At 40.9% G+C, this 22,007-nt stretch overlaps 1 protein-coding gene across 2 annotated transcripts in view; it reads right to left on the bottom strand.

Annotated features, from left to right (window-relative positions):
• The window catches only part of LOC133649763 (jhy protein homolog), a 44,598-nt gene that overhangs the window by 5,195 nt on the left and 17,396 nt on the right, over window positions 1–22,007 (bottom strand). For both annotated transcript variants that reach the window (XM_062046420.1, XM_062046419.1), the window contains exons 6-7: window positions 6,019–6,105; window positions 2,080–2,208 (exon numbers count right to left, since the gene is read on the bottom strand). In XM_062046420.1, the coding sequence (XP_061902404.1) occupies window positions 2,080–2,208; window positions 6,019–6,105 (216 nt within the window). The remainder of the gene's footprint in view (window positions 1–2,079; window positions 2,209–6,018; window positions 6,106–22,007) is intronic.

Raw genomic sequence — 22,007 nt, 5'->3', positions numbered from 1 at the left:
CCATTTCTTAGCAAAAAGTTTGCCAAAATGTACCTGAAATACTCTCAGACCATGAGAAACTAAATTCTCTGGTCTGATAAGACAAAGATTGAACTCGTTGGCGTGAATGCCAGGCGTCATATTTGAAGGAAACCAGGCACCGTTCATCACCAGGCCAATACCATCCCTACAGTTAAGCATGGTGGTGGCAGTAGCATGCTGTGGGGGTGTTTTTCAGCTGTAGGAACTGGGAGACCATTCAGGATGGAGGGAAATATCAATGCAGCAAATGTACAGAGAGATCCAGGATGAAAACCAACACTGGAGCTTGAGAGGTGCTGCAAAGAGGAATGGGCAAAACTTCCCAAAGATAGGTGTGCCAAACTTGCAGCATCGTATTCAAAAAGACTTGGTGCTGTAATTGCTGCCAAAGGTGCATCAACAAAGTATTGAACAAAGGCTGTGAATATTTATGTAAAGTGCCCCATCCATCCATTTTCTACTGCTTATTCCCTTCGATGTCGCGGGGGGCGCTGGAGCCTATCTCAGCTACAATCGGGCGGAAGGCAAGTTACACCCTGGACAAGTTGCCACCTCATCACTGGGCCAACACAGATAGACAGACAACATTCACACTCACATTCACACACTAGGGCCAATTTAGTGTTGCCAATCAACCTGTGCATGTCTTTGGAGGTGATTTTTTTTTATTTATTTTTTTTAATAAATTTGAAAATGTTTAAAAAATAAACCTTTTCACAATATCATTATTAGACAGAATTCGACTTAGACTTCCTTTTATTGTCATTCAAATTTGAACTTTACTACGGAGCCCCTAAGGGGATACGGGAACACATTTTTTTTAGATATGTATCTCGTGCGCACCAGATAGTTTCTGGTGCGCACCAGAAAGCATTGGATGCGTGCGGATGGTTTGAGGTCTGTGTGAAAATGCCAGTTCAGGAGTTAATTCGGCTGTATTTCCAACTAGGACTTTCCCCCATGTCCCTTTAGGGGTGCTGTGGCAAAATGTGAATGCCTGCCAAAAATGTATTTCCTTCATGGGGGCGCGCAGCGCTCGCTGAACATGCATTTTTGGCTTGGTCTGTCCACAGCGGATTACTAGGTGTAAAACAAACATTTTATCTTCCTGGTTATTGTATCGCTACGTGTTTGACATTATTTTAGACTTTATCGTGCCCAGAAAATTACAGTTTACCTCTTCTGTGGTATTGATGAGATTTAAAGGAGTGTCGTTAGTCCGATGTTGATGTGATAAAACCACTTTCTTGTTTGGAAGGTACATACAATTGTAACTGTTATTTCTTCCTGCACATAATAAATATGTACGTGTTTGGGTGTATTCATTTATGTCAAATTGTCATTAAATGTAATAAAAAGTGATTTGATGTAATATGTTGATATTTAAACATCGCATATTTACACACGCGTATTTTACTAAAATACCCTTATGAGCATTACATATATCAAAATCAGGTACCTACTGTACTGTTTATGTGTTGAAATGCCATTTTTAGAACAAATATCTACCCAAATGGCCACTTTGTTGCTGCCAAAAATTGATTTCAAGTAATATTTTGAATACATCTAAATATTATATATCTAAAAAAAAATGGTCCCCCATGTCTCTTTAGGGACTCTGTACTTTACAGTACAGATAAGAATGACATTTTTTTGCATTATGTCGTTGTAGTGCAGGGTAAAAGAGCAATAAGGTGCAGATATAAATAAATAGATTACTGTACAGATAAATATATTGTACTTTTGCATATGCATCCACATTTATGGATGTATGTTATATTGTCTTTATATTCCAGTCAGTTATTTCGTTTTTGGGGGGGAATTGAAGAGATTATTATGATGCGTTCAAGAGTCTTATGGCCTGAGGGAAGAAGCTGTTAAAGAACCTGGAGGTTCTGCTACGGAGGCTGCGGAACCTTTTTCTAGGTACTTTGTGTAAAAGTTTGAGGACAAAAATGAATTGTTTCCACTTTGGAATAAGTCTGTGACAAAATGTGGAAAAAGTGAAGCGCTGTGAATACTTTCCTGATGCACTCACACAAAAGAAACAATACACACCTTAATCCTGGCAATTCTCTTGTCTTTGACCACTGAATCCTTGGCCATTATGAAAGGTATTTTACTAAGGTTTTTGTTCCTCTCACGGACCGCATTTGAATACTGCTTTTGTTGTTTCATCTTCTCAGCCTGGCAATGGTCAAAGGATGGGAAAGAATAAAATAAGAGAATAGAAATGAGAGACATTCACAAGCAGATGACGAAAAAGACAATTAATGAAAAGAAACATCTCTCTCAAACCCAGTAAGCCATTCATTTGGCCTATCAACAATTACACATATCATTCACTAAGAGGCTTGGCCCTGGAGAGCTGCAGGCCTCAATTTAGAGTAAATTACTGAAACATGCTCACATTGTACAACGGGGAATTAACAAAAGATATATTGAAGCAAAGGGCACTTAACTTCTTAGAGGGACGCTCATTTGCTTTGTAAATGTAATTGTATCTAGGAAATAGCATGGGGCCTTTGAATGAGGAACTGAAAACAGTGTCAGTGGGCATACTACATCATTTCAGGGTGGAGCCACAAAACCGATTATTTTTTTCTTTGTGTCATTTGTGAGCCATATTTTTAAAAATATAAGGTCATCAGCAAATGTACTACATACTTTGAAAATTTTGCTTAAAGTATTATGTGTGAAAATATCTAAATACCATGGTATCATTTTGTCAGAAATCTAGGACAGACCTGTTAGCCAGTGGTGGCGGAAACCCTTTATATTGAGTTGTGTTTTAATCCTACATATCAATATTCACTCTCAGGGCATTGAATGAGGAGCAACAGGATTGTTCAGTTTGTCTTAAAGCAGGGGTGTCAAACTCCTTTTAGATCGGGGGCCACATGGAGAAAAATCTACTCCCAAGTGGGCCGGACTGGTAAAATCACGGCACGATAATTTAAAAATAGAGACAACTTCAGATTGTTTTCTTTGTTTAGAAATAGAACAAGCACATTCTGAAAATGTACAAATCATAATGTTGTTGTGTTTTTTTTACACTTACATGTTGCGGTTAATAATATTCTATCTTTATTTGTCTTTATGTATACTTTCTGAATAAATTATGTGATAATGTTCATCAGTCAACTCATTGGTGTTCATTTTCAATGTATCGAGATAAAAAAATAATATAAAAATCTAATTACAGGATGTTATTTATGTAGTTTGCTAATTTTCCACGACTGGTGCTCTAACATGTGTTTTTCTTTTTTTTTTTTTTACATATGTAGCATCATCTACAAAGATACAAAGAATTGCTATTGCAACATCTAGTGGACACATTTAGAACAGCAGTTTCTTTCATTCAAAAATTTCGGCTCATTTTTATACTCGGCAAACTCATCCCTCGGGCCGGAAAAAACCTGTTCATGGGCCGTACGTTTGAGACCCATGTGTTAAAGTAATCCTATTATGCAGACCCAACTTTTCTTATCTGTTGGTACTTGTATTTGTGTATTTGGGGTCTCCAGAAGTCCCAAAAATGTAAAATTCAACCAAGGAGGCAGAGCAAAGATATTTATAAAACAATCTTGCCTTCTTGAGCCGTTTGGAATTTGAGATGATTGTAGTTAGGTCAGCGGATATCTCAATATAAAGTACGGTTCACCCGAAGTACTACGCACCATTTTTAATTCAGGTGTAGTCCAAAGTTGTAGTCAACAAGTCCTTTATTTTCGTCTGTCCTCTTATTTTGTGGCAGACTTGCTCGTACATGCACATTCATGCTGAAATATTCCGCTGTTGCGATTTCTAATAAAAAGTAGCATATATTTCTAACTTATATCTGTCATTAGACTCGACATGAAAGCGCTAAAAACTACAACGTAGCTGACGGGGATGCAGTCGAAGCGTGCCTGGCCTGGAGGAGGGTTTTGGCACATAAATAAGACCGCCCACAAAACGGTGCAGACAGTCTGAAAGCGACTTGAAGATGGTTTGTAAAACTAAATGTAACAAAAAGTTTGACCAAAGCACTACCATTACATTTTATGTAGACCACAAGTAAGTGTTTTAAATGTAGAAAAAAAAAATCATGGTGTAACCCATTTAAAAGACATTTTGCCTCTCGTCAGTTAATGCTCACAGACATTGGTCAAATCTAGCCTGAGAGCTCGGTGCCGGACCCAAACTATTTATCTTCTACAACAGTGTTTCTTACCCCTAAGGCAGGTTTTGGCAACCCGCGGCTCTAGATCTTTAGCGCCTGGAGCTTTTCCAAAAATGTATGAAAATGGAAAAAGATGAGGGGGAAAAACACACTTTTTGTTTTAATATGGTTTCTGTAGGAAAACAAACATTACACAAACCTTCATAATTGTTAGAAATCCCACTGTTTGTATTAAACATGATTCACTAATGAGAGTATTTGGCGAGCGACCGTTTTGTCCTACTAATTTCGGCGGTCCTTGAACTCACCATAGTTTGTTTACATGTACAACTTTCTTTGGCGCTGCCACAGAAAGACGTGTTTTATGCCACTCCTTCTTTGTCTCATTTTGTCCACCAAACTTTTTTATGCTGTGCGTGAATGCACAAAGGTGAGCTTTGTTGATGTTATTGACTTGTTGGGGTGCTAATCAGGCATATTTGGTCACTGCATGACTTTAAGCTAACCAATCAATCAAAGTTTACTTATATAGCCCTAAATCACGAGTGTCTCAAAAGTCATAATCAATGCTAACATGCTATTTAGGCTAGCCGTATGTACATATTGCATCATTATGCCTCATTCGTAGGCACATTTGAGCTAATTTAATTTCCTTTACTTATCTCCTCTGTGTATTTAATTTATATTTACATGTCTCATGACACATTATCTGTATGTAACATTGGCTGCATTTCTGATAGTTGTTTATGTGCTGTTACAGACCACAGCAAATGTTACCAAGCTTGCAAAGATTGTAACAAATCCATTAGAAGAAGGCAGCATGCTGTTTCCTTTAACTTGGACATACATCTATACCTTTGGCCAATCTAAGCCAGTAATTTCCAGGAGTTATTTCACACTCTTGAGAAGCCTCCGTTTTACTAATGTTTTCCATTGTTGTAAAAATAAGGAGAATAAATATTACATTTCAACATTTCTCTCAACGAAGATTTACGTCAGCCTGCAACACATATTTTATTGATAGTAGGCTATTATAGCTATTATAGACACTTACATCATGTATTGCCTTCATCATAACACTTACAAAAGACTTAAGTTTTTGCAGCTTCAGAGAGATTGTTTTTTTTTTGTATTTTTGGTCCAATATGGCTCTTTCAACATTTTGGGTTGCCAACTCCTGCCCTAGGGCAAGCGCCCCCAAGAGGATTGTCAAAAAATATCAGTTTCTCAGATGTGGGCCGTATGGGCCGCAGCCGTATTCAGTTGTAATACACTATTTCACCTTTTGTGGCAGTAATGAATCAGTCAGTTGACTGCATGACAATATTAAACAAGCAGAAGAAGTCTGCAGCAAAAGTCAGAGAAAGGTTTCTGAAGCGCAAAAATTATGACCAAAGTGTAGCTGTTAAAGTTAAGCTGTATCTCTAGTTATTTTATCAACAGTTTAAAAATGAACATATTTTGTATGTATTTATTACTATATATATAGTTTGCATTTATTTGTTTTAGCAGTGCACAATTGAACGTAAATGTAATTTTTATCAGGTTTTTGATTTGCAGTATATTTTAATTAGTTGGGGTTTTTTTTTCGCAATCAGCCTGACCTATTTAAGGGTAATATTGTTTAATATGAATAATTCAGTTTTATTATTTTGAGTGTACATGAAAAGCTGGGCCCCTTTCTTTCAGGAAGAATGGTTTGAGTGAAACCCTTCTTTTAGTGCATGCCCCTCGATCAGGTACATTCAACAACAACAACCGGTAGCAACTTCTCCCTCCACGATCAGTACTAATCCATACAATATTGAGTCATTAAACGGGATGCTACTTACACTCTTTTTAACTGCCATGTAGTCAGGTCCCAGGCCTCGCAGATTCACATCTAGCTTCAACTCCTTGTATTCGTTCAAGCTGTATGCCTGCGAGCACAGAGGAGAATGTTCTAAACCTCAATAATGATTGGGTAATATTGTCAACCAAGTAAAACGTTCAATTCAATTGTGTTCACATTATACTAAATCATAACAAAAGTTATTTTAGAGCACTTTCCACACAAAGCAGGTCCAGGACTACATTAGTCTGTGGACTGAGGATTTCAATACCTTTTTAAGATTGTTGTGGCCATCAATGCCGTAAACTAAACACAAATTAAGCTGTTAATAATAAGAACTCATTAATAACAATCAATAATGTTTGAATCTCACAGTTTAAATGTAACCTTCCCCTTGTTCTAGGGTTGAAATTGACAATTCTTTAGTTTTTAAACAGGGTTTGACAGTAAATAATATTACCTTGAGCAACACACTGACTTCATTGTGTTACATTGTTGTCTTGTGTTGTAGTGGGTTCAGCTGTGCATGACCAAAGATTATATATTGAGAGAAGATGATCCACCGCATGGTGATGCACAGCGCATGCAACGTCCCACACAAAGTATATTTGCTGTCAGTCCTATCATCTTTTTCTTATCACTTAAAAAAAAGACAGAGGACATGACCTCGGTGTCCTCAATGGTAGTTACGGCCATGGTTTTAAATGCATGCGAGCAAAATTGTTGGATTCCAAACGTAACCCTATATAACCTTGCAAATGTCATGCTACATAAACCACACTACTGCAGAGTTGTACATTTTTAAGATAAATTCTTATTATGTTCAAAATCACAAGTGAGATGGAAAATGGACTCCCAACCTCTGAGTTTTATTCACCTTATCACCTAACACATCTATTAACTTCTCTTTAAGGTTCTGTGGTTTGTGGGGATTATGTTATGGTTTATGGATCCAATTACAATATGCTATACACATTTCCAATTTCGGGTAGCACGGTGGTACAGGGGTTAGTGCATGTGCCTCACAATACAAAGGTCCTGAGTTCAATCCCGGGCTCTGGATCTTTCTGTGTGGAGTTTGCATGTCCTCCCCGTGACTGCGTGGGTTCCCTCCGGGTACTCCGGCTTCCTCCCACCTCCAAAGACATGCACCTGGGGATAGGTTGATGGCAACACTAAATTGGCCCTAGTGTGTGAATGTGAGTGTGAATGTTGTCTGTTTATCTGTGTTGGCCCTGCGATGAGGTGACGACTTGTCCAGGGTGTACCCCGCCTTCCGAAAGAATGCAGCTGAGATAAGCTCCAGCACCCCCCGCGACCCGAAAAGGGACAAGCGGTAAAAAATGGATGGATGGATGGATTTCCAATTTCTCATTACAACATGTCCGAAAAAAAGTAGGAATAAATGTAATCCTATACCTTTTCCATTTCATTGCTATTAGTAACACATTTATTCACTTCCTGTTCTCAATTTGTACACATCCATGAATAATAAAAAAATAAAAAAATAATAAAGTTCTCAAAATGTAAATAAATCATAATTTTCATAATGAGATACATGTCTTCTTTTTTTTTTTATTAAAAATGATTATCAGGATTAAAACAAAGAAACCTGATATTTTGCTGTTTTCTCTCAAACATTACAGGCTCATACTGCGCATGTGTAATCTGTCTAATATAATGATATTCAACAAAATGTTTGTGTTTGTTCATGGCGACTTTGTATGGTGAGGTTTAAGCAAAGTCATTTATTTTTATGAACATTTTCGATGACAGTGACAGGTAAAGATGGGCACTGCAACCCTACTTCATAATGACACGGGTCCAAACGTAAATGGTAGTAACCAGAATAGGGTTGCAGCTGTCGATTATTTTATTAATCAAATAATTTATCGATTAGTTTGTTTGATTAATCGGACAAAAAACACGTTACAGCCTCAATTCGTATTTTACAGAAAATAGTTCAAAAGAAAATAAATATTTTTCTGTTTTCCATAACCTTAATTTTGTAATAAATGCACATCATCAACATTAAAATTAGAGTTTTAACATGTGTCCATGCAATAATAAAAAAATCTAAAAAAAAACAAGCATTTCTGCTGTTCACCACCACACAGATCACGACACCATAAACATCATAAATATATAGATGCCACATCAACCGCTACTGCCCATTGGCGCTGACAAGACGTGGGGCCGCCATCTTTAAAGGGGCAACATCTCCACCTGCTAACAGGCATAATGTGTGTCAGCGCATTTAATCCATCATAACTTTCTAAATACTAAATTACTTTTCAGCTTAGTTTATATCGAACTGATAACAATTTCGCTGGTGGGCAAAAATATGGTCCAATAATCTTCCATTTACAAAATACAACCAATAGTAATGTTCACTTTGGCTTGTGAAAAATAATCCCCTGCAGTCTGTATTCCACAGTCCGCCGATTTGAGCAAGAATATGCAGAACAATGATTTGGCGTTGAGTTTTTCCTTGTTGTTTCTGCTGCTGAAATACGAACAGATGCCCCTTTCAAGATGGCGGCCCAATTTCCTGCGCCCCAGCAGCCAACGTGGTGTCTTCTGAATATGATGTTTAAGGCACACACCACAGTTCGCATGCGCTCTATTGCAGCGGACGTATAGAAACTTAAGTGTGCGTATTTAAAATTCCTCACATGCCATGCGGTTTGGTTTTTCTCAATTTATATTTGTTACACTTATTAAAACGATTGATAAAAGCAACACAATATAAATGCAAGATCTTTTCTAATCAAATTAATCAAAATAAGTAGCTTTTGGTGCCTCATTTGGTCGTTGTTGAATAAACGCAGTCTCAGCCAACTGCAACAAATGGTTAGCGCTGTTATTGTGCAAGTAACTTTGTGCATTTTGTGCAAGTATTGTAATGCTGTAACGTTATTGCCGACATTGACACACCAACAGCAGCCCTTATAACAATGATAGCGCCACAACACTTAGCATAACAACACAGCACTTCCTTATTATGCACCAAAAACACAAGTCCTTTTTTTTTTTTTGCACGTTCTGTATTGCTGCTATAATTATGGCAATATTAAAATGTAATTAAAACATTTATTAAATTAAACTACCACTGACAGTCACACACACAATAGGTGTGGTGAAATGACTCTCTGCGTTTGACCCATCCCCTTGTTCCACCACCCCCTGGGAGGTGAGGGGAGCAGTGAGCAGCAGCAGTGAGCAGCAGCAGTGGCCGCGCTCGGGAATCATTTTGGTGATTTAACCCCCAATTCCAACTCTTGATGCTGGGTGCCAAGCAGGGAGGTAATTGGTCCCATTTTTTATAGTCATGTATGACTCGGCCGGGGTTTGGACTCATGACCTACCGATCTCAGGGTGGACACTCTAACCACAAGGCCACTGAGCAGGCTGTTGAAGATTTTATTTTTGATTTCATGTATACCTCTTTATCATTTCACTTATATAGTGCAATAATTAAAATCACAAGTCTGTTCAACTTTAATGTCACAAAAATTAGCATTTTTTTCAATGATATAAGTACCAGTTTGGGTACTAGTATTGGTTAAAATGTAAACGATACCCACCCCTAGTGACAGGCAACACCACCAAATGGGATGAGTGTTTAGTGGCCACTTATTGGCATGTTTGGTGTACCTTGGTATAATCCTCAGTCATGCACAATACTACTGACATTCACACCTACAGTATAATGCAGGTTCTAGATATGCTTCAGACATCATATTGCTCCCTGGAAGAAATAAAACTATTAATCATCCATCCATCCATCTTCTTCCGCTTATCCAAGGTCGGGTCGCGGGGGTAGCAGCCTAAGCAGGGAAACACAAACTCCCCCCTCCCCAGCCACTTCGTCCAGCTCCTCCCGGGGGATCCCGAGGCGTTCCCAGGCCAGCCGGGAGACATAGTCTTCCCCACGTGTCCTGGGTCTTCCCCGTGGCCTCCTACCGGTCGGACGTGCCCTAAACACCTCCCTCGGGAGGCGTTCGGGTGGCATCCTGACCAGATGCCCAAACCACCTCATCTGGCTCCTCTCGATGTGGAGGAGCAGCGGCTTTACTTTGAGCTCCCCCCGGATGGCAGAGCTTCTCACCCTATCTCTAAGGGAGAGCCCCGCCACCCGGCGGAGGAAACTCATTTCGGCCGCTTGTACCCGTGATCTTGTCCTTTCGGTCATAACCCAAAGCTCATGACCATAGGTGAGGATGGGAACGTAGATCGACCGGTAAATTGAGAGCTTTGCCTTCCGGCTCAGCTCCTTCTTCACCACAACGGATCGATACAGCGTCCGCATTACTGAAGACGCCGCACCGATCTGCCTGTCGATCTCACGATCCACTCTTCCCTCACTCGTGAACAAGACTCCGAAGTACTTGAACTCCTCCACTTGGGGCAGGGTCTACTCCGCAACCCGGAAATGGCGCTCCACCCTTTTCCGGGCGAGAACCATGGACTCAGACTTGGAGGTGCTGATTTTCATCCCAGTCGCTTCACACTCGGCTGCGAACCGATCCAGTGAGAGCTGAAGATCCTGGCCAGATGAAGCCATCAGGACCACATCATCTGCAAAAAGCAGAGACCTAATCCTGCAGCCACCAAACCAGATCCCCTCAACGCCTTGACTGCGCCTAGAAATTATGTCCATAAAAGTTCATATTACACCAAATACAGTGGAAGCAGATTTTACTGCACTCCCTGCATAAGGACTATAATAAAGACAGGTGTGGACTGTTGGTATAACTGTTTCTTTGCAAGCGGGCTGTATATGATGTGCATGTGGCCGTGTGGGCATAACATCCATGAGGTGATTCAAGATAGTAATCTCAAGTCTATTCAGTAAAAAATATTTTATATGTCCCACAGTATTGATGAATACGAAGATGTAATCTCATCAGACATGATGCTAACATGGTCTGATATGTGTGGGGGTGGAGAGGTGTCAAGGCGTAAGAGGTACAGAGAGAAGGGACACCCCAACATTGTTCTTGGTGGATAACAGATTTAAGCATTTAATCATGTTTAGCAGGCTGTCATGCGTTGGGTTCATCTGAATTAACCGTCCTTTTTTTTTTTAGCACCACTGATCTAAACAAAAGGTTTGCGAGTACTAAAACACGTGCAAACTTGATAGCACACGCAAAGCTGATCTACTAAACTTGGATTGTGTTTCTTAAGTGAGCAAAATAAGGAGCACAATCCGTTTAGTGTGTCTGACTCCAGGAATATGCAGAATAGATGCTGATCATTAGAAAGCCAACAATACTGGGAGGAGAAAATACAAATATAATTATGTAGCACACGCTGTGTGATTTATCAAGATTAAAAACTGCGGGCGCTGTTTTGATACTTTATTTAGTACATCTAGACAGGACGTGCAAACTGGCAGTTGCGCAGAAAAGGCTGTGAGAAAAGAGGGAATTGTGCTACAAAGACAGCTGGACAGATCGAAAATAATTTATTCTACATGTGTGTGTCAACATATGGACTGTCAGAAATAAAAAATAATAGACATATTGTCTACTCAGCAACATCATTTTATAATTTTATAGCTGCTGGCTAACTTAATGAGAAGGGTCCAGCTGCAGCCTTGGCATTTTCCAGCAGGCACAGGATATTGATACAACGTTGATTATACATACATGTCCTTTAAAGGCCTACTGAAACCCACTACTACCGACCACACAGTCTGATAGTTTATATATCAATGATGAAATCTTAACATTGCAACACATGCTAATACGGCCGGGTTAACTTATAAAGTGCAATTTTAAATTTCCCGCTAAACTTCCGGTTGGAAACGTCTATGTATGATGACGTATGCGCGTGACGTCAATGGTTGAAACGGAAGTATTCGGACACATTGTATCTCTATACAAACAGCTCTGTTTTCATCGCAAAATTCCACAATATTCTGGACATCTGTGTTGGTGAATCTTTTGCAATTTGTTTAATGAACAATGGAGACTGCAAAGAAGAAAGCTGTAAGTGGGATCGGTGTATTAGCGGCTGGCTGTAGCAACACAACCAGGAGGACTTTGAGGATAGCAGACGCGCTATCCGACGGTAGCTGCCGACCGCATCGATGATCGGGTGAAGTCCTTCGTCGCGCCGTCGATCGCTGGAACGCAGGTGAGCACGGGTGTTGATGAGCAGATGAGGGCTGGCGTAGGTGGAGAGATAATGTTTTTATCATAGCTCTGACGAGGTCCCGTAGCTAAGTTAGCTTCAATGGCGTCGTTAGCAACAGCATTGCTAGGCTTCGACAGGCGGCACAGCATTAACCGTGTAGTTACAGGTCCAGTGTTTGGTTCGGTGTCTCCTGATAGTAGTATTGTTGATCTGCTGTCTATCCTTCCAGTCAGGGGCTTATTTCTTTTGTTTCTATCTGCATTTAAGCACGATGCTATCATGTTAGCTCCGTAGCTGAAGTGCTTCACCAGTGTATTGTCGTGGAGATAAAAGTCACTGTGAATGTCCATTTCGCGTTCTCGACTCTCATTTTCAAGAGGATATAGTATACGAGGTGGTTTAAAATACAAATCCGTGATCCACAATAGAAAAAGGAGAGAGTGTGGAATCCAATGAGCCCTTGTACCTAAGTTACGGTCAAAACGAAAAAAGATACGTCCTGCACTGCACTCTAGTCCTTCACTCTCATGTGCCTCATCCACAAATCTTTCATCCTGGCTCAAATTAATGGGGTAATCGTCGCTTTCTCGGTCCGAAATGCTCTCGCTGCTGGTGTAAACAATGGGGAAATGTGAGGAGCCTTTCAACCTGCGACGTCACGCTACTTCCGGTACAGGCAAGGCTTTTTTTATCAGCGACCAAAAGTTGCAAACTTTATGGTCGATGTTCTCTACTAAATCCTTTCAGCAAAAATATGGCAATATAGCGAAATGATCAAGTATGACACATAGAATGGATCTGTTATCCTCGTTTAAATAAAAAAATGTCATTTCAGTATGACTTTAAAACTGATTTTGAAACAACGGTGCAAAATAGTTGTGTTTGTAAATTGAGACGTTGATGTCCAATGTTGGATCAACATCGTTGGTTGGGAAATTTCAATGATCAAATCCACGTCACAACCTGAGATTGAATAGACATCAAAAAACATGTTGTTTCAACGTTGTATTTGTGTTGTAGAATATTGGTTGGGAAATGACGAAAGTCATCTAATACATCCATCCATTTTCTACCACTAATAAAACCCTTGGTAAATAATGGAATCACCAGACTTGGAGGATGTTTATTCAGTTGTATAGTTTTGTAAAAAAAAAAAAAAGAAGCAGAAAACAGACATGACACAAAACTATAGTCATTTCAAATTGTAACTTTCTGGCTTTAAGAAAAACTAAAATACATCAAAACCATAAATTGTGGTAGTCAGTAAGTTTCATTTTTAGATCAAGCAGAGAAAACAAAAAAAGAGTCACTCTAAACTAAGAAAAAAAATGGAATCAGGCTGTAAATTTTTATTTCCAAAGTTAACACCTGCATCAAATTCAATCTGTTCGTTAGTCTGCAGTGATAAGGCACGTTCACACCTTCGAGAGCTGTTGCATCGAATGAAGATTGACACGAATTATAGCTCCAACATATGAGATGTTAATTGAAGCAGAGGATGAAAAAACTTCTTCACGAAGATGTTGCAAAAGATGTTGATTGTTCACAATCAGCTGTGTCTAAAATCTGGACCTAGTACAAACATTGGAAGGTTGTAAAAGGCAAGCACACTGGTAGACCAAGGAAAACATCAAAACGTCAAGACTAAATACTTAAAGCAATATATCTTCAAAACAGAAAAAGCACAGCAAAAAAATTAATAAAATCACAACTTTTAGTTTCTTTTTCTGTTTTGATGTTAATGACGACTTTCATTTAGCTTTTCTGTTTTTAAATTCAATTTCCTTTAAGCCATTGATTCTTAAACCTTTTTCACCGAGTACCACCGCAGAAAAAACTTGACTCTCCATTGACCACTGTAATGACCAACATTAAAATAAAATAGCCTAGTAGGCCCAAGTATTCATCAAAAACAAGGCAGAGGTTTTATTTAACAAGTATATTTAACATTTTTGGCCACTGTAGCATTACACACGGTTTGCAGAGTAACACAATGTTTGAATTTAGGAAAGGGATTTTTCTGGCATACCACAAGATGGAGCCCGCATACCACTAGTAGTACACGTATCACGGTTTGAGAATCACTGCTTCAGGCACTTTCTTACAGTTCTGTCACAGACGGTGTCTCCAGATTGCGCCCATTAGTCATTCATTTGTTTAGCTTTGGAAATTAAAATTTACAGAGTGATTCCATAAATTTTTTTCCCCCTCAAAATCGAGCGATTACATAATTGTTTCATTCTGCTTGATCTAAAAAGCAAGCTGCTGCTGACTACAACAATTAACTTTCTTGAAGTAATTTAGTGTTTCTTGATTTTGTTTTAGTGTTTATTAAGTTGCCATTTAAAATGACTGTAGTTTCGTGCTATTTCTGTTTTCTGCTTTGTCGGACAAAATGAAACATCCCCTAAGATTGGTGGTTCCTTCATCTTTGCCAGAGGTTTTACTGCTAACACTTATCATTACATATGGAGAGCAGAGCCATAGAGATAATTTTCCAATGAACATGTCATGCACAACACAAGCATTCTTATGTTGTTCAACAACCCTTGGGTCCTCTCTAAAATGATTGTTTTGTCAATTAAGTAAATGAAACCTGACCAAGCAGCTTCAAAGCTGGCTTAGCCCTCTCTCGTAGTTTGATGCTCACTGACGTCGGTCTGCCTATGCTTAAACTACGGCCTGCGGGCCTCATCTGGCCCAATGGTCCCTTTACTCCGGCCCGCCAAATATTAAAACAGAATTGAGCAAAGATCTGTTTTGAGAATTGCCACAACAAAACTAATACTAAACTTCGATGCATTGGCAAAATTGGATGATCAACATCACTGCTCCCACTAAAAGAGAATGTAAGTGTTAACCCTTTTGTTACGGTACCGGGGCATGACGATGCCGGGGGTCGTCTTTCCAGGATGCTGAGGAACATCAGGAAACAGCTTGCCGGTAAGAAGAATTATTTATTCTATATATCACCACAAAAACATGCTGCGCGGTGCCCACGGCATGGAAGACAAGAATGGGTTAGCCAAACAGATGCTAGTCCAAAACACTAGGTGCAGGAACGAGAGTGTAACGTGTTGCATGAGAGCAAACAAAAGCACCAGACCAATTGAGGCGAAAGGCAAGGCTAAATAGCTCTCTGATTAGTGATTAGTGGGAACAGGTGAGCGTCCCTAACACTAATCAGAGGCAGGTGAAAATAATCAGCACCCATGACAACCAAGAAACACAAAACAGTGGTGCTGAAACAGAACTTAAACAACAGGTGAATCAAAACCTGTATTGACCACTGCACATTCCATTCCACATCAGGAAGTAAACGGTGTCCATAACATCACTCAAGTCTCCTGTCCATCATTACAACAAACACAACGCAGAGTCCAGGAGGTTTGAACTTGTGACGATTACAGTGCGTCTGTCAAATTTCAAAAAAGTTTGCCCATCCCTGCATTAGGATGTAATTGGACTATCGTTCTTTAGATGGCTAACTTGCAAGCGTTTCTGACCACACAAGTGATCTACAAGAAAGGCTGACACCGCTCTCGCCGGCGCAAGGTACGTGGAAAAACATGCAAGAGGCGCCACTTGCCGCCAATGCTAACAACACCAAGAGCTTCACTTGCCTGCCGAGCAACAATGAGCATGATAAAACAAAGTCAACGGAGCAATACAGGATTGGCAGAAGAGGAGCCGGATTTAAAAGCGTTAATAGGAACTCTACAATGCGATGTCAATGTTGTAGAAATAGATTAAAAGGATATAGCAGCATTTCGCCAACAGTTGAATGCCAGACAAGATATCACAGATTGAGGGAATATCGGTGCTTTGGAAAACATCAAAGAGGAGATGGATCAGATGGATCACGACAGAATGACATCATCATTGCAGGGTGGCGCATCAATACTTAGACTTAGACTTAGACTTAGACATCCTTTTTTATTGTCATTCAAATTTGAACTTTACAGCACAAATAAGAACGACATTTCGTTACATAAGCTCATGGTAGTGCGGGATAAAAAAGCAATAAGGTGTATATATAAATATATAAATATATATAAATAATATATAAATATATATATATATATATATATATATATAAAATAAATAAATATATATAAATATATATAAATAAAAAAATAGATTACTGAACAGATAAATATATTGCACTTTTTCACATGCGTCCACGTTTATGGGTGTATGTTATATTGTCTTTTTTATTCCAGCGAGTTAATCCATTTTGGGGGGAGTTGAGGGGATAATTTAATTATGATGCGTTCCAGAGTCTTACGGCCTGAGGGAAGAAGCTGTAACAGAACCTGGAGGTTCTGCTTCGGAGGCTGCGGAACCACTTTCTAGAGTCCAGCAGTGAAAACAGTCCTTGGTGGGGGTGGGAGGAGTCTTCGCAGATTTTCTGAGCCCTGGTCAGGCAGCGGCTTTTTGCAATCTCCTGGATAGGAGGAAGAGGAGTCCTGATGATCTTTTCCGCTGTCCTCACCACTCTCTGGAGAGACTTCCAGTCTGAGGCATTGTAGGCTCCAGTCCAGATAGAGATGCTGTTGGTCAGCAGGCTCTCTATAGTGCCTCTGCAGAATGTGGTGAGAATGGGGGGAGGGAGCTGTGCTCTCTTCATCCGACGCAAAAAGTGCATGCGCTGCTGAGCTCTAAGTGTGTAGGGACCAGGTTATATTGTCAGTTATCTGCACCCCCAGGAACTTGGTGCTGCTTACTATCTCCACCGCTGTGCCCTTGATAAAGAGTGGAGCGTGGTTGGACTGGTGCTTCCTGAAGTCAACGATGATCTCCTTGGTCTTGTTGACATTCAGGACCAGGTTGTTGGTTCTGCACCAGTCAACCAGATGTTTCACCTCCTCCCTGTAGTCCATGTTGTTGTTGTCACGGATGAGGCCCACTACTTCACAATGTGGTTAGTAGTGTACCTGGCGCAGCAGTCGTGGGTCATCAACGTGAACAGCAGCGGGCTCAGGACGCAGCCCTGGGGGGAGCCGGTGCTCAGGGAGATGGCACTGGAGGTGTTGTTGCCCACTCTCACAGATTGGGGTCTGTCTGTGAGGAAGTCAAGCAGCCAGTTGCAAAGGGGGGTACTGAATCCAAGGGGGGCCAGTTTGCTCACCAAGTGCTGCGGGATGATGGTGTTGAATGCTGAGCTGAAGTCCAGGAACAACATCCGCACGTGTGTGTCCTTTCCTTCCAGATGTTCTAAGCTCAGGTGGAGTGCAGAGGAGATGACGTCCTCTGTGGAGCGGTTAGGGCGATAAGCAAACTGGTATGGGTCGAATGTGGGGGGAAGTCTGGAGACAATATATTCCTTTACCAGCTTCTCGAAGCACTTCATTATGATGGGGGTGAGTACAACGGGGCGGTAATCATTGAGGGAGGAGATTGTGGGTTTTTTTGGCACTGGTATGATTGTGGCCATCTTAAAAGATGATGGTACCACAGCCTGGGTCAGTGAGATGTTGAAGATGTCTGTGAGAACCCCATCCAGCTGGTCTGCACATCCCTTAAGCACCTTGCCCGGAATGTCATCAGGTCCTGGTGCTTTCCGGGGGTTCACTCTCCTCAGGGTTTTCCGGACATCCGCTATATCCAGGTTAAGCGGCTGCTCTTCAGGGCGAGGGATGGATTTTCTCGCCGGACTGGTGTTAAGTGCCTCAAACCTTGCAAAGTAGTTGTTAAGGTCATCTAGGAAGCTGATACTGTTGTCACAGGGACAGGGGGCAGCTTTATAGTCCGTGATGACCTGTATGCCCTGCCACATTTGTCTAGTGTTTGCAGGGTTCTCAAAGAAGTCCTGCACTTTCTGACTGTGAGCACGCTTTGCAACCTTATTGGCACGGTTCAGGTTAGCTCTGGCTGATTTTAATGCCACCATGTCGCCAGACTTGAAAGCCTTGTTCCGAGCCTTCAGCATTGCACGTACCTCACTGTTCATCCAGGGTTTCTCGTTGGCCCGTTTGGGGATGTTCTTGATCACACTGACATCCTCCATGCACTTTTGAATGTATGCGGACACAGACTCTGCATACTCCTCCACACATGTGTGGTGATTTTCGGTGGCGGCTGCTTTGAACATGTCCCAGTCTGTGGTTTCGAAGCAGTCTTGAAATGCTGACATTGCTCCCTCTGGCCAGGTCCTCACCTGCTTCACTGTAGCTTGCTTCCTGATCAGCAGGGGCTTGTATGCAGGAATTAGCATCACAGATAGATGGTCTGAGGAGCTGAGGTGGGGGCGTGGTGCAGCTTTATACGCCTGTTTAATATTACTATAAACCAAGTCAAGCTTGCTTCCACCCCTGGTTGCAAAATTCACATATTGATGGAAATGAGGGAAAACTGTTTTCATGTTAGCTTGATTAAAATCCCCTGCCACGATAAAAACTCCCTCTGGATGTGTAGTTTGCAGTTCATTGATGGAGCAGTACAAAGCATTCAAAGCTTCTTTGGTGTTAGCACTGGGGGAATCTACACTACTGTGAAGATCATAGCACTGAATTCCCTGGGTAAATAAAATGGCCTGCATTTTATAGTTAATAGTTCAACATCAGGAGAGCAGTGACGTGATACTATCTTCCCATTATTGCACCAGTTATTATTGACGTATATGCAAACACCACCGCCTCGGGATTTACCAGTGAGAGATCTGCTCCTATCCGACCGAAACATAGTTAGCCCCTCGATGCTAACTGCCTCGTCCGGAACGGTTGGTTTCAGCCACGTTTCTGTGAGAAATATGGCGCAGCAGTCTCTCATCTCGCGTCTTGCATTTAAATCCAGCTTCAGGTAGTCCAGTTTGTTCTCGAGGGAGCGGACGTTTGAAAGCAGGATGAAAGGGAGCGGCGTTCTGTGGGGTTTAGCCTTTAGCTTTGTTGTTAGCCCCGCTCGGCATCCCCGCTTCTGCTTCCGATCACACCGCTTACGTCTCTTCCGTTGACGGTCCCCGCTGGTACTAGACTCCGCTGCGTCAAAGGCCGCTGGATGTAGCCGGCGAAGTATTCCCATGCTAGCGAGGAGGTCCAACGTACACGCATCTTTCAGTCCAAAACGGCCCGATCTATCCACATCCAGAATTGTCTGGCGGTCGTATGTGACCACGGAGTGTCCACGATGTAAGCCAGCCATGAAATTTAAAGAATTGTCCGGTATTTTTGCCAAATTGTTCTATACTACCATGAGCATCTACGCAAGCCACAGCCCGTCAGGGCGCCGCCATCTTGACTTGACTTGACATGGATGCTACCTCAACGGAGCAACAAGGGGTCAACTTTCTGCCATCAAAGGGAATTGATGTCGATATTAACACCATTGATGTGTACATTTCACCGAATAGAAGAAACAACGACACCAATCCAGTCATCATGGTGAAGCTTGCCAACAGAAAATCCAAAATGGCATTGCTGAAACAAGGAAAGAAGCTGAAGGATCACCACCTCATCACAGGGCCAACACAAATAGACAACATTCACACTCACATTCACACACTAGGGCCAATTTAGTGTTGCCAATCAACCTATCCACAAGTGTATGTCTTTGGAAGCGGGAGGAAGCCGGAGTACCCGGAGGGAACCCACGCAGTTACGGGAAGAACATGCAAACTCCACACAGAAAGACCCCGAGCCCGGGGATTGAACCCAGGACCTTCGTATTGTGAGGTACATGCATTAACCCCTGCGCTGCCCTGATGTAATGATAATACATAATATTAATGCATGTATATTCTTTCAAATGCAATTAACTTGTATTTCTCGTGTATTTTAACATTGTAATTGGAATGAAAACGTTTAAATCTCCAAGTTAAATAAAACAACCATAAATAACAATAAAATATACTTTGTCTGTTAGCAAAAGTTTGCACTTGAACAAAAATTACAACCAAAAGCAATTAAAATATCTTAAGGAAAAGATTGGGGGGGCTCAAATATACATCCATTAATCCATTTTCTAACGCTTATCCCTCTCGGGGTCGCGGCGGTGCTGGAGCCTATCCCAGCGGCATTCAGGCAAAAGACGGGGTACACCCTGGACAAGTCGCCACCTCATCGCAGGGCCAACGCATATAAACATAACCATAACAATAAATAAAATAGCTAAATAAAGTATTGACAAAGTTGCACTTCAATATTGAACATGTAGGCAGAGGTAGAGTTATACAGTACTTAACTGATAATCAAGTTAGGACCTTCTTAAACAAAACTGCAAAGTAACAATATAAACACAACAGTTTAAAAAAAATTATTAACAGGGCATATGCAAAACAAAATTAAGTTTGGCAGATTCCGAGTAAGGAACATCCAAATACTTGGCAACATGACAGCACTTTTGAAAATACTAGTTTTATAACAGTATTAAATGTCAGCATGTCTTTGGCAATGTACTTAACCACACTTTTTGTGAGCGCACACTATTTTGCACTGTTTTGTTTACACTGACCTGGCTTGTTCACCAAACACAAAGTGAGCGTTGTATTCGCCCACAAACTGGTTTCTCAGGGTTGATAGGCTCATCTTGTTCCAAAGGTTTAAACTGAAATATTCCCACATTGGTGCGGTGGCATTTGGTTGTGTGACCATTTTATCCATGTTAGCTGCTACATGCTAACTAGTTGCACTGTGTGATGCTAGTGGGCCAGCTGCACACAGAGTCAAAGACACTTAATGAGGACAAGATAATTCACCCCCTTCTTTTCATTCCGCTATGGTACAAACGTGCGAAGCAGACCAATATTGCGACAAAGTACAAAGAAGAAGAATCTTGATAAACATCTTGAACCTTATTAAAATAAAATTAGATATTCTAATTAATCTCATAGGTAAACCATAAATAACATAACTATTTATGTATGAAAACTTTAATTATTTTTTACTTATGTATTTAATAATTATTTATTTACTCATTGTTTATTCATTTATTTATTTACTCATTCATTTATTCACTGTTGTGTGACAAATAGAGGACAAACTAATGGGTTAAAACCGCTATGATATGAAAATGAGTAGGTTTAAATAAGTTCTGCCTCTTCTTATTCCTTTTCGGACATGCTGTAATCAAACAAATGGAATTATGTGATGTATTACATTGTAATTGTATGCAAGTTCAAAATAAATGGACACCAACCAACCAACCTGTACAAGCTGCAGATCGATATAAAATAGCTGGGAATTTATACCGATAGGGCAGCACGGTGGAGGGGGTTTAGTGCGTCTGCCTCACAATACAAAGGTCCTGGGTTCGATTCTGCGCTCTGTATTTTTCTGTGTGGAGTTTGCATGTTCTCCCCGTGACTGTGCGGGTTCCCTCCGGGTACTCCGGCTTCCTCCCACCTCCAAACACATGCACCTGGGGATAGGTTGATTGGCAACACTAAATTGGCCCTAGTGTGTGAATGTGAGTGTGAATGTTGTCTGTCTATCTGTGTTGGCCCTGTGATGAGGTGGCGACTTGTCCAGGGTGTACCCCGCCTTCCGCCCGAATGCAGCTGAGATAGACTCCAGCACCCCCCCCCCCCAACCCCAAAAGGGACAAGCGGTAGAAAATGGATGGATGGAATTCATAGAATTAATGTTTGGTACTTGTGTGTGTTCAAATGTGTTAATAAATGTAAATTGTTTAAAAAAGATAAAAATACACAAACAATACATTTGACACCGAGCTGTGCTGTTTAAGCAGTTATCTTGTTTTTCTACACTTCTGTGTCTCATGTGCAAGTACTGTACTATACTTTATTATATAGAAGACTTTGCGTGCAGGCTCAATTTTGAGATGTTAGATGGCAGTAGTGATTGCTTCGGAGGTTGGGAAAGGGCGGATGTAAGCGGAGAATGTGGA

The sequence above is a fragment of the Entelurus aequoreus genome, linkage group LG05 (genome assembly GCF_033978785.1).
Source record: "Entelurus aequoreus isolate RoL-2023_Sb linkage group LG05, RoL_Eaeq_v1.1, whole genome shotgun sequence".
NCBI lineage: Eukaryota > Metazoa > Chordata > Actinopteri > Syngnathiformes > Syngnathidae > Entelurus > Entelurus aequoreus.
The sequence above is the reverse complement of the archived record's forward strand: the minus strand, read 5'-3'. Positions and strand labels throughout refer to the sequence as shown.